This window comes from Phasianus colchicus, chromosome 1 (genome assembly GCF_987193195.1).
Source record: "Phasianus colchicus chromosome 1, bPhaCol1.hap1.1, whole genome shotgun sequence".
NCBI lineage: Eukaryota > Metazoa > Chordata > Aves > Galliformes > Phasianidae > Phasianus > Phasianus colchicus.
In genome coordinates this window covers 158,306,662-158,318,696 of record NC_143436.1, presented here as the reverse complement: position 1 = coordinate 158,318,696, position 12,035 = coordinate 158,306,662, and the positions used below count along the sequence as shown (strand labels likewise).

At 32.9% G+C, this 12,035-nt stretch overlaps 1 protein-coding gene across 6 annotated transcripts in view; it reads right to left on the bottom strand.

The window, feature by feature from the left end:
* Nucleotides 1–3,363: 3,363 nt before the first annotated feature.
* The window catches only part of DACH1 (dachshund family transcription factor 1), a 352,221-nt gene continuing 343,549 nt past the window's right edge, over nt 3,364–12,035 (bottom strand). For all 6 annotated transcript variants that reach the window (XM_090130981.1, XM_090130994.1, XM_090130988.1 and 3 more), the window contains one exon: nt 3,364–3,838. In XM_090130981.1, coding sequence (XP_089987107.1) covers nt 3,801–3,838 — 38 coding nt within the window. In that variant the 3' untranslated portion in view covers nt 3,364–3,800. The remainder of the gene's footprint in view (nt 3,839–12,035) is intronic.

Here is a 12,035-nt window from a genome sequence, read left to right as displayed (position 1 = left end):
TGGATAGTGATAGGACAAGGGGGAATGATTTTAAACTGAGACTGGGGAAGTTTAGGTTAGATATTAGGAGGAAGTTTTTCACACACAGGGTGGTGACACACTGGAACAGGTTGCCCAAGGAGGTTGTGGATGCCCCATCCCTGGAGGCATTCAAGACCAGGCTGGATGTGGCTCTGGGCAGCCTGGTCTAGTGGTTGGCGACCCTGCACATAGCAGGGGGTTTGAAACTAGATGATCCTTGTGGTCCTTTTCAACCCAGGCCATTCTGTGATTCTATGATTCTGTGCTTCTATAATATTTAAAATCAGTCATACATCTCTGACTTTTGAATTTTCTATCAAAAAATTATTTTGCTTCTAGATTTGTTTTTAAATAACTATCTTTATCATTAAAAAAAAAAAAACCACTCTCAAAATAACATTTAAAGAAATGCTAAGGCAGAAATATTTCCTTCCAAATGCCTCTTTAAATGTTTGAATTCTTGCTGATTATTAAAAAAAATGTTTTAGGATATCAAAGTTTCTAAACACATTTTATCAGATGAATGAAAGTTGAGAGAAAAACAAGTGGATTACCCTTTTTGTAGGTAGGGGAATTATATGCTTTGTTCCACTGATGTGTCCACTTTACATTATTCAGCACAAAGCTTTCTGAAATAAGAATCATGGGAATATCACAGTATAAAAGAAAAAGGTACAAATAACAGCTTCATAAACTGAGAAATGTACATAAATAAATCATGTAGATCTGGGCAGTTTGCTTAGCTGGCATGAAAAAAAATATGGAAAATCTGCTTGTTAAACAATAACCACAAAGTGTGCTTTTATGATGTTTTTCACCACAGTAATTCATATTAGAGATAGAAGCAGTTGCATGTTAAATAAAATCATTCAGCATTGTTCTCCTCACATTACAAAGAGCTGACTTGTGTTGTTTTTAGATGCCTCCCATTAGAAAGTAAATATTCCTCTGATGTTACGCATTTCAGAAAATTTAATAAAGATGAACTGTAAATGAAGTCACAGGGAGATTTCAGACAGTTTTATTAGCAGATTGTTGAAAAGAAAAGAAAATTAAATACAATAACAGTAAACGTGGTTCTCACATTGAAACCAGGCTCAAATAACTAGGCTACCATAGAAAAATTTCCAATTCTTGCATTATGATGTAAAAACAGATTTTTGTACAGATTTTGTACAACAAAATTCGTAATAACCTTTTTTTCATTTTTAGAAAACTTTAAATATATAGATAAAAATAGACAATTTTCATAGGTCCTACATGAAGATGAGTATGTTCTGTTCCAAGGGCTTGCATAGAGCGCAAATATGGTTATAATATAGAACAACTAGACATTAATATCTTTGATTACAAAAGCATATAAACAATAACATGAGCACAACTTCATCATCTATGAAAAAAAACCAAAACAAAACAAAATTTGAAATAAAAAACATAATACCAACCCAAAACCTGTATAACTAAAGAGGGGCAAAAAATTCAACTTACGTTAACATCTCATGGTCTGTAATATTTACACTGTTTTTTAGCAAGATTCTTTCTAAACATCCAGCTTATAAATTGCTTCCCCCTTAAACCTTAACATTTCCATTTATGTACCAAGCCAAACAATGAGGCATTCCCAAAGGTCTTGAAAGTATATACTGTAAAACTACTAAAACCTACTTAAGCTGACTCTATGCAAGGAGCAGAGCAATGGTAGATGCTACTACATATTTCAGTTGTAGGCTTTTAATTCTCTTTCAGATATGAATGATTAAAAAGCTTGACACAAATCCACCTAACTTTACAGCTGTTAACCCTTTAAAGACTGCATATGAAAAAACTGGAGTGCAGAATCTCATAAGTGTTCAAGCAACTACGAAAATTACGAAAAAATCATGGGTAGAAAATAATGTCACTATAAAGTATTAGATAACAATATTTAATGAAAAATATTGCTCGGTATTTCTTTAAAAAAAATTACCATGATGTGAACTTTTATATACATATTTTCTGTTGTTAAAAAAGGATTGTGATGGAGTAAATATGAACTGCACAAAATAAATGTGTACCAGTATTGCAAGGAAGACCTACTAACTATAGAAGCTCAGTGCTAGTGTTTACAAAACATTAGATTATTTTTTTTGACAAAATAATATTAATATCCAATCAGAACTATTTTTAAAGAAACATTTGTTTTAAGTTAGGCATCTTAGACATTTAAGATTTTGATACGTTTCCATGTAATAAATAATATTTTATATGCATAAAACATGAAAGATGAAGAAAGCATAATTGCAAAACTTACAGTAATAGCACTGATTCACAAAATCAGTCTTTAAAGGGGTAACCCAAAAGTATGCAAAGCAAAGAAGATAATTGCTAGTTATGTAATAAGCACTGTGTTGCAGCTTACTTCCAGTTATCAGCACAAAGTTGAAAACACATATTGTAGCTTTTATAAAGACAGTGAAAGTAACACATAACCACCAGTCCCTATGACAAGGTGGGAGGGACAACAGACTTCAACTGTATCACTCAGTTCTACGTGGAATTGGACTGATACATCAAGTGTTTGTTAGGTTTTCTTTTTTTTTTAGCAACATTGACGTAATATGACATTAACATATAAAAATATTTCTGGCATTTTGACTTGCTGCTCAGCCACAGTCCATTCTTAAAAGTGCACTAATCAGGGCACTAACCAGGGCTCAATATACAAATAAAAGTGGCTGATACATAATTCTGACTTGTTACCAGATGCTTAAGATCTCATTCAGTAATACTGTGACTCCAGGACAAATATTTACATGCCTGCATGCGTTAAAACTAGAAAGGTGTCTTTCTGACCAACAGGGTGACAAAACAATATTATCTAAAATTTTTCATTTCCTAAACGCTAGATTTCTACTGCATACATAATACCTTCCTTGTGTGATTTGTGTTATATACTGTACATGTGACCAACAGTTTGATAAGAAGCAAAGTCATTTATTTCACAAACCCCTGCCAGTTTACAATGAGAAATTATTACTCTTTTAATTGTGTTTTTTTTATTTTATTTTATTTTAGGAAAAGAGACTTTGTGAATAGTAAAACAGTTTGTTTACATTCAGCATTTCTTTTCACTTACACAAAATTCCATTTTACTTAACGTAGATTTACATACATGTGTTGGTCTCTCAGAAAGCATGTGGAAAAATGTCTTTAGAAGAAAACCCACGATCATAGTCTGAAAACTGAATGTATCAATTTTTTCTTTTTTTTCTTTTTACTTTTTTCTTTTTTTTTTCTTTTTCTTCTTCTTCTTCTTTTTTTTTTTTTTTTTTTTTTTTTTAATAAGAATCCTCTTATGCCCTCTACAAGTTCATTTCTGAGCTGTCTTGCTGGTTTCGGTATGATATAACAGTCTGTGAGTGTACTTTGACACCACTGGAAGGATCATTTGATGTGCTCAAATATAGAATCATCAGAGGAGGACAGAGTCTGCATTCCTGGAAAAAGGGAATACTCAACCTTGTTCTGACCTGCCTGTAGTTTTGGTACAATAGTCCGGTGCACAGATGAAGATTTTCACTGTAAGAAGATTGCTACTGTACATTTACAAACATTCTCTATAGCTCTGGCTTGAGCCATAGGAGATAACCAAAGGAGGACACTCTTGCAGAATTCCTTACACTTCTGAAGAACATTGGTAAATGAAGTTGAAAACATTTTGTTCCCACAGAACTCCATTCGGGTGAATGTCTTACTGCAAAGTTCTTTACCATAGCACAGGTATCTTCAGCAGGAAAAATTCAGTACATGACAGTAGTTTTCAAATAAAGTCTTCCATCTAGAATATGAAAAACAAACATTTGTTTTAAAAATTTGTATCTGCAATGAATCAAAAAGAGAGGAAAAAGCTCAAGATTTAAAAACCATGTAATTCTGTGAACTGCCACCTATGGTACTTATTGCCTTAAATATTAAAAAAAAAAAATCAAAAAGTCCAAACATCACCATTGTGATTTCATCTGAAAGTGGTCAAATTAACTCCATTAAAAATTATACACACTTCAAGTTGTGAATACTGTACTACCTCCTAAAGCTTTAATATATGCTGCACTCATATCAGTGCTAGGGCACCAGGAATGTAGGTGGAGCCTCTGTGCATGTGTTTTTACTGATATGCAAACTTAACCGAATAATGCTGAACAGCAATTATTCCCTTCATGGTTGCAGAGCAAAAATCTTCTTGCATGCAGTCGTTAGTACTCCCACCACTAAAGGCATAGCTCATACTTTTTGATTTAGCAGTGTTGTTAAATATACCATGTAATGTAACCATTGTGCACATTTGTAGCTATTTATATAGAACCCGGTATAGGATATTTAATCAGTATCAGTGAAGTATAGCCTCCTTCCCCCATAAATGAGATTAACTGAACAATTACTATGTTAAAGACGTGAGCATGTCTCTCTCCTCAGTGTTTTTTCCAACCGAGAAGCATATATTTAAGTGAGAAGTGTATAATGGAGATAGAACGTGAGAAACAGCAAGCTCACCCATCTAGTAGCTGCTGATCTATAAAAACTTGAAGAGAACTTTCTGCTATAACACATTCTCACCTAATTTACAAATATAAAGCAAATCATTCTTCACTGGGAACATGAACATCTTCTGCTTACAGCAATACAAAGAGATATTTTTGAACAGTAAACAGACAGAAAAAAAATGATACATGCTTATTTTGCTGACCTGTAAGTGTTTCTTCCTTGTGAGTAAGGCACATTGTGAAGCATATTAATCCTTCACAATGCACAACTATGGAATGCTACTTATATTTTAAACTATAATCCGCCTGGAAGTATAAGCAGTAACTCCTGACATCTGCATGAACCACTTCTGGACCAAGTAGTTTGCATCAGCATATGTTCATAAGATATCAAGTGATTCTTGTTTCTATTTTGGTTTTCTTAGTTTCATTGCTCACTCCCAATTGTTGTTTTTTTTTTTTTAATTTATAATAAGTACACAGATAGCAATTGCTTGTGATGAACCTATATACATGATTGCTGTAATTTTTCAAATGGTGGGCTTTGATTAAAACATGGCTTCATTTCCGCAAGTTCTCTGTTGAGGTGAAGAAAAGTTTAACTAGAAAGTACAAGTTGGGAAAATACACCTCCTCTGCACACCACTTTCCAATTTTTATTGTTTAATTTCTACTGTAACTGCACAGGAGAAAGAGGAAATAGTAGAATCTCTTCCTATGTTATAGTAATTATTATCCAGTATACCTCTAGTGTTCCTTTTCTATCTCCTGTTTTCTATTCAAAGCTTCTGGGGTATACCCTCTTTTGCTATTTTCCCCTGTATCTTTACATTTCCTCTTCCCCTCTCCCCTTCTTTTGCAATCCAAGATTTTCTTTTTTTTTTTTTTTTCCCAGAGTGGATGATAACTTTCCCACCACTTGGAGCGCTTTCACTCAGAATCATTTCCACATTCTCTAAACTTGTTATGATCTTTGTGTACTGAAGAGAGACAAAAAGAAATTGAGTAAGGCCTTTTTTTTTACAGAATAATTTTTTATTCTTCTTTGATGCATGAAGTACAAGTAAATTGCTTACAGGAATTCAGGAGAGAAAGAATAAACCTTCGAAAGTGAGTTTGGTAAAACTGAAGGTCTAGTAAACCATCTTAAAAAAACATCTCTACAGCAAGTGCAGAACAGTAGCTAAGGCTACTAATAGCTGTAGTCACACATAATTCTCCTACACGTTTTGAATAAACGCAGTAGACATTTAGAGTACTAAATCTGTCTTGATACCTCTGTAGGAGAATTACTCTGTATATATACCAGCACTCTGGCAATCTTGAATGTGTATTTGCTAATGACTGCTATGCATAATTCCCACACCTAAACATTAAGATAACCTACAGTTATTAACATGTATTATATTTTACTGTATTAAGTCGCCACATGCCTTTTAAATGAAACACATATTAAAACATATTCTCAATTAAAATTAGAGTTGTATGAAGCTAAACCCTTGTAACAGCCAACAAAAAGTCAACAAGCTGTAGAGAACACTTATACATTTTAAGATTCAGATGTGTTTTGCACTGCTTAAGGATTATCTGGCAGTGACAGAAGATAGGCAGTAGATAGATTATGATGTAGATAAAGTACTTTGATGACTAAGTCAATAAGAATTGCAAATTTTTTAAGAATTGCAAAAATATTTCTTTTTCTTTTTTTCTTCTTTTTTTTTTCAAGATTATGAAAAATTAGGTGCTTCTTTGTAGAAGGTGACACTTTTAGTGTCACAATATCTTTGGAACTGTTTACAACACTTTCATAATAACCATGACTTTGGGAGAAGGAGAAAGGTAAGTCATTTCTTCAGGTTTTTTACTAGCATGCTCTAGCATGTGTAGCCACTCATGAAGAATGTACGCCAGGTAAATAGCACTGCGCATTAGAAACAAGACTTCAAACTATAGAAGGAAAAATAGGTAGCTCGCAGCTCTGAAGAGGAATGATTATTTCACACTTTTATGGGGGGATCAAATACAGTGCTTCTATCTGATTGTTGTCCTTTTTCTTTTATCAGACTGCTGTTCCTTTCTTCCAAATCATTTCCATCTCAATTCTCATTGTTCAAAGGTTCTTCTGAAAATTACTAGAGCCTCTCAATGTTGTTGTCAAAATCACCTCAAACATTCTGCCTCTAGGTGTAGCCAGTGTTCCTATCTGAATGCCAGTGGAGTATTACTGATAGCCCTTCTTGATTTTAGGGCTAAAATCACAAGCAAAATCTACAAGTCCCAACAGTACTAAGTTAACAGTAAATCATGCAAGCTCATGCTAAATAACCCTGTGAAAATGCTGCTACTTTTACTCCTGCCTCATTAGCGTGGCTCTCCTTCCTGCCTCCAGATCAGCTTTTGTTATAAACATACTTCATATTATTTTCTACCATTAGTAAATGCAGAATTTATCTATTTATATATAAATCATTTAATATAAAAAAATACATTATTCACACAAACATTGACGTTTGCACACTAGCATACACTACACATACACATGCTATTCTCTAAAATTGTTTAAAATGCTGGAGTATCTTTTTAGCCTACTGAAATTTGTTGATCTGTGGTAAAGCATGTCAAATTTACTAACTTCTACACAGAATATAAATCTCTTAGGAATTAAGCAAAAACATGAACTGGGAAAATATTGCTACATTTCTAAATAGAACTGTGCATGATTAGCAGACTGTCATCTGTTTTAATTGCTCTTTTGCAAATAATAGTGTTCAGCAAGATCACACAAGCTCATGCTAGTAAATAAAACTGAAAATGCTGCTACTCCTAAATCTAATTTCTTTCTCTCTGTGGACTGATGTGACAGAAATTCTAGCCGGGGTGAGGGAGTATTTTTTTAGATTAACTTTTTTTAATTAAAACTCACTTTGAGGCTTTTGAATGAACATGCCCAAATAGTTAGAAGGTCATAAGTGTTATAGAAAACAAACGGATCTGCCATAAAAGTTTGCAATGCTGAAACAAATCACATTCCTTAAAATGCCTTCCCACAGAGAAGTCAGCTGGAGACTGATTCACACTAACGTATGGGTAGACTGTAGCATATCTATGGGCCTAACAGTTTCTTATATTAAAAACATAAAACCACTCAAATATTATTCCTGTTAATATGAATTCTTGTAAAGTGATAAAAATCTACAATGAAATGTTGTGTGATTATAGTTGCAAACTAAATAAATAATACATTAGATGATTACACGTTTTTCTGTCATTCACTGCAAGTCACACTGGTTTATCATTCAGATTCATCATATTTTAGTTTGTATCCTGAGAGCTGCTTTAAAAAATGAGCATAATGATAATCATGACTCTCATAAGAGCATACTACAGCCTTTAGTTTATAAAAATCTGCAAATCTGCATCCAAGGTGTGGCATCAGACCTGAGTTTAGTCAACTGCTATCATAAAAATGCCTTCTGAGGAAAACCCTCCTCGGCAAGGTGAAAATGTTTGGAAAACAAAAGAAAAAGAAAAAATCATAGAAGATATGGTGGCATATTGCAGATTACTAATGAGAAAAACCAGAGTCTTAGTGTTGTTTTTGTTTTTGTTTTTTTTTAATGAAAAAGTGATGTATAAGAAGGAGAAAAAAATGAACAAAATCAGGGAACTCTGTTGGAGCTTTGTAAAGGTAGAATGGTTTGGATTTATGGTTGACTAGTTAATTAATTGCACTATCTTTATTTTTCGTGTATGACCACAACTTGTGAGCCACAGAACAATAAATGCCAGTCCAAAATCCAGTAACCCTTATATTAAAGTAACCCAAATTTATTGTCACTATAGTTCCTAAAATACCTTTAACACAATTTTGTCAAATATGCATAGGCCATTGATTGAGCTGATCTTCAATCAAAACAAGTCTTAGGGATATCTGAATGGTGGACCTATTCATCCATTTCTGTTTTCAAAGTGAAGAACACACAACAAATTGATTTCTCTTTCATTAATAAGAATACAACTGAAAGAGAGAGGATAGGAACTGTATTCCCAGCTCAGACTCCAAAGCAATCCGTGACTTCCCTGTTCTTCTGTGTCTTTCTCTAACTTTTCCATATCTCTTCTTAGGTAACCAAGAATCACTGTGGTATTAGTTTCTCAGTCTGCTTTTTGTCTTTAGCAGTGTTATTTACCCCATTAGCATGAAACACACAAACACACACACACAAATTGAAATTGTAGGTTCTTGGCTCAAAATGAAATCCATTTCTATTGCTGGTGACTGAGCCAAACAACATTTAGGAACTTTTTTTAAAACCTAATGTTGCAATAGAGAATCTTCAGGACTAGCCGATGTGCTCACTAGAGACTGAAGAAACTTTGTACTGAACCTCAGCATATATAGACCATTCCCACAGCCTACAGCCATTAAGAATTGTTAACTCTCGCTCCAGCAAGCTGATGCAGTGATGAGGCATTTCTGACTTTCCATACAAGAAGACATGTTATTGCAAGAAAATTTAGTAACTTATGGTAAATTAATAAAACACATATTTAAGAATTTAAGAATCATTGCAGTTCTCTTCCTAAACATTTTATAGTCTGTAATACTAGAGTGAAAAATATCATGATCCACCCTCTTCTTTTAATCCAACAGATTAAAATAAATAAATTATTTGAGATGTAAAATGAAGCTAACTTCATCTAAATAAAAGAAAAGCTTCTCATTTGTGCTGAAGAACATAATAAATTGTGTTTCCTGTAAGGAAGTAGCGTTATTGAAAATGGCAGCTATTTTCTCAGAAGTTATTTCCAGGCACCTGTAATCTAATGAGGTTTGTCCTTTTCAAAGAAAACTTGTGCATGCATGCCTGAATGCACACAACCTCTTCAGCCCACAGCTGATAAAAGCATCTGCAAGCCATAGCTCAAGCACATTTAAATTATATAACTGGTTGGTTTATTTGTTTTAATAAGATGGGGCAAATGTGAATTACAGTGTACTTCTAACCTTTCATTCAACCTGATGTTTTAATCATTTGGAGGAAGAGAAACAAAACAAAAGAAAGGGATGGCAAACAAATGGCAATGATTCATGTGATATTTGATAAGAAAGCAACGGGAAGTCAAAATAAAAGCAAGCATATTGCAACAGATGGAAGGGATCTTAGTTAAATTGTAACCCTTCTTTGCAAAACTTAAAGGAAGCAGCTAATCAAGGAAGAAATCTATTTTTGTATACTCTTCATTTATTTTATTAAAAATAGAGACAAAAGAGGATTTATTTTCCACCAAGGCAGGAAGTTAAAAATGGGAGTCTACATTTTCAATCATAGGAAAATCATTTTTGATGCAGTTGATTCTCCTTCACAGTTTGCAGAGTGCTACAGAGAATATAAACCCCCACCTTTTGTAAAATGTAGTCCTGATATTTTTACTGGTCAGTCACATACTGAGGAACACGGATGGATTCACTATCTGCTTTCTTAGTAGAACTGTATTGGAGTAAAAGAGGTATGAGAAAGGCTGGACAAATTGTTGAGACTTTGAAATTACAGTAGCTGAGTAGTTTTTTTTTTTTCTTAAAAAAAAAAAAAAGTGCTTATCCATATTTTATGCAAAGATGGATGTTTTCACCATACATGTTCAGTAAACTCATGCAAATAGGAAGTATGTAAACATATCTGACCAAACACTATCCTAATTTGCCCTTTGTATAACACCAATAAATTAGTTTGAAATTTGCATACTGTTACTAATCATACACCTTTCATTTCTCTACTTAACATTCATGTACAAATATATTTGTGTTAATACTCAGTGCAAATATGCAAATATTCAGGAAATGATTGTGCCTTTCCTTTCAAAATAATAATTTATACTTTGAAGATTTTAATTCTATATTTGAAGTTCCAGATATAAAATCAAACAATGGATGTTAAGAAAAAAAAAGTCTAAACAATTTTTTTTTTTTTTTTTTTTTGCAGCTGTTTTAGCTATTAACTATGGGGATTTTCTTTCAGTAATTTTATCATGTTTTTTAATCATGACTATATGTTTTCACATATTCAGCATCCCTGAATACTGTGGTTGCAAGCTAAAGGTCAGCAATCTGGTCTTTAGTAAACTGACAAAGCGATGGACTGCATGAATATGTCATCCTCTATTATTTAGAGACCATGTAGAACAGAGAGAGCTTGCCATTTTGAGCAATGAAAAGATTGAACTGGCAAGGTGAGAAATTCTTTGGAAGAAATACGTTTTGAAAAATCACAGTCTCTTATTGTTGCCTTGTGAACTTTGCCTTTGCTTCTATTTGTATAAACAGAATGAAAGCACATCCAGAAAAAAAAGACAATACAGCTGATTAGATTACTTAGAATCACTGAATCTATGTCTTTTAGGAATTGTATTGCAGTCAATTCTATTGGTTACAATAATAATAATAATTTTTTAAAAAGGAAAAAAAATCAAAACAGAACATCTTCAACTGAAGAACTGTGTGGGAGAGTTATTGAAGTATGAAGTCACAGCTAAATACGATCAGCTTGGGAACTTTCACAGCTCACTGTGTTCAGGTCTGTTTGTATCATGGTGTGGATAATACTTATGCTGATCAATCTGTATTGCATTAAACAGTTTTAAATTCTGCATAAAGGCATACTTTATTGCTACCATATTTTCAAAAACTTAAAGAGGTTTTCTCATACATATATTTCAGCAAAGCAATTAGAAGGAAACTTTGGATTTGATAGCATACAATTGAGAAAGAGTTGAGTTCTAAGCACTGGAACAACTTTTTTTTTTTTTTTTTTCCTTCTCATAAAACCTTAATGGAAACAGCATTTTATCATCTATCTTTTGATTTAACTTTTAGTATGAGTTCTTCTTCCGAATTTTCTGCTAGAGTGTGACTTTTTAGTGTTTTGCTGCAATGGTCACTTTCATAGGATCATATGCATAATTACCAAAATAATCTTAAACAACAAATACCAGTCAAAAAGCTACTACTGAAATAAGTTTTAAAAAATAAGCAATTTCTTCCATGAAGAGGAAAATGTGATCATAAAATTAAATCTGAATAAAATACAATTGAACAACATTTGCTGTAGCTTTCAAGAACTTTTTTTGCCTCTAAATTGAAATAAAATTACAGAAAATATTTGTGTAGAAGTGTGTACAAATTAGTTCTTAAAATTTATCACTTCATAAAGGACATACAGAAACACACAGAGACCTTTTCTGTCACTTAACTAGAAGCTAAGTATTAGCTTGACATAAGTGTTTGCATTTAGAGAACACACAATGAAGTACAGATTAATAAATTTATTGGCTTTATAAACCTCTGGAAAGGTACTATGTTTAAGGTTTTTACTGCCAGAGATAGCTGAAGCTATGACTATGTTGTGGCCAATACTGTTTCCATCACAAGACTGTGTGATGTTTATGTACTTTAACATCTACAAATGATTTATGAAGACAAGTTCTTTTACAGTA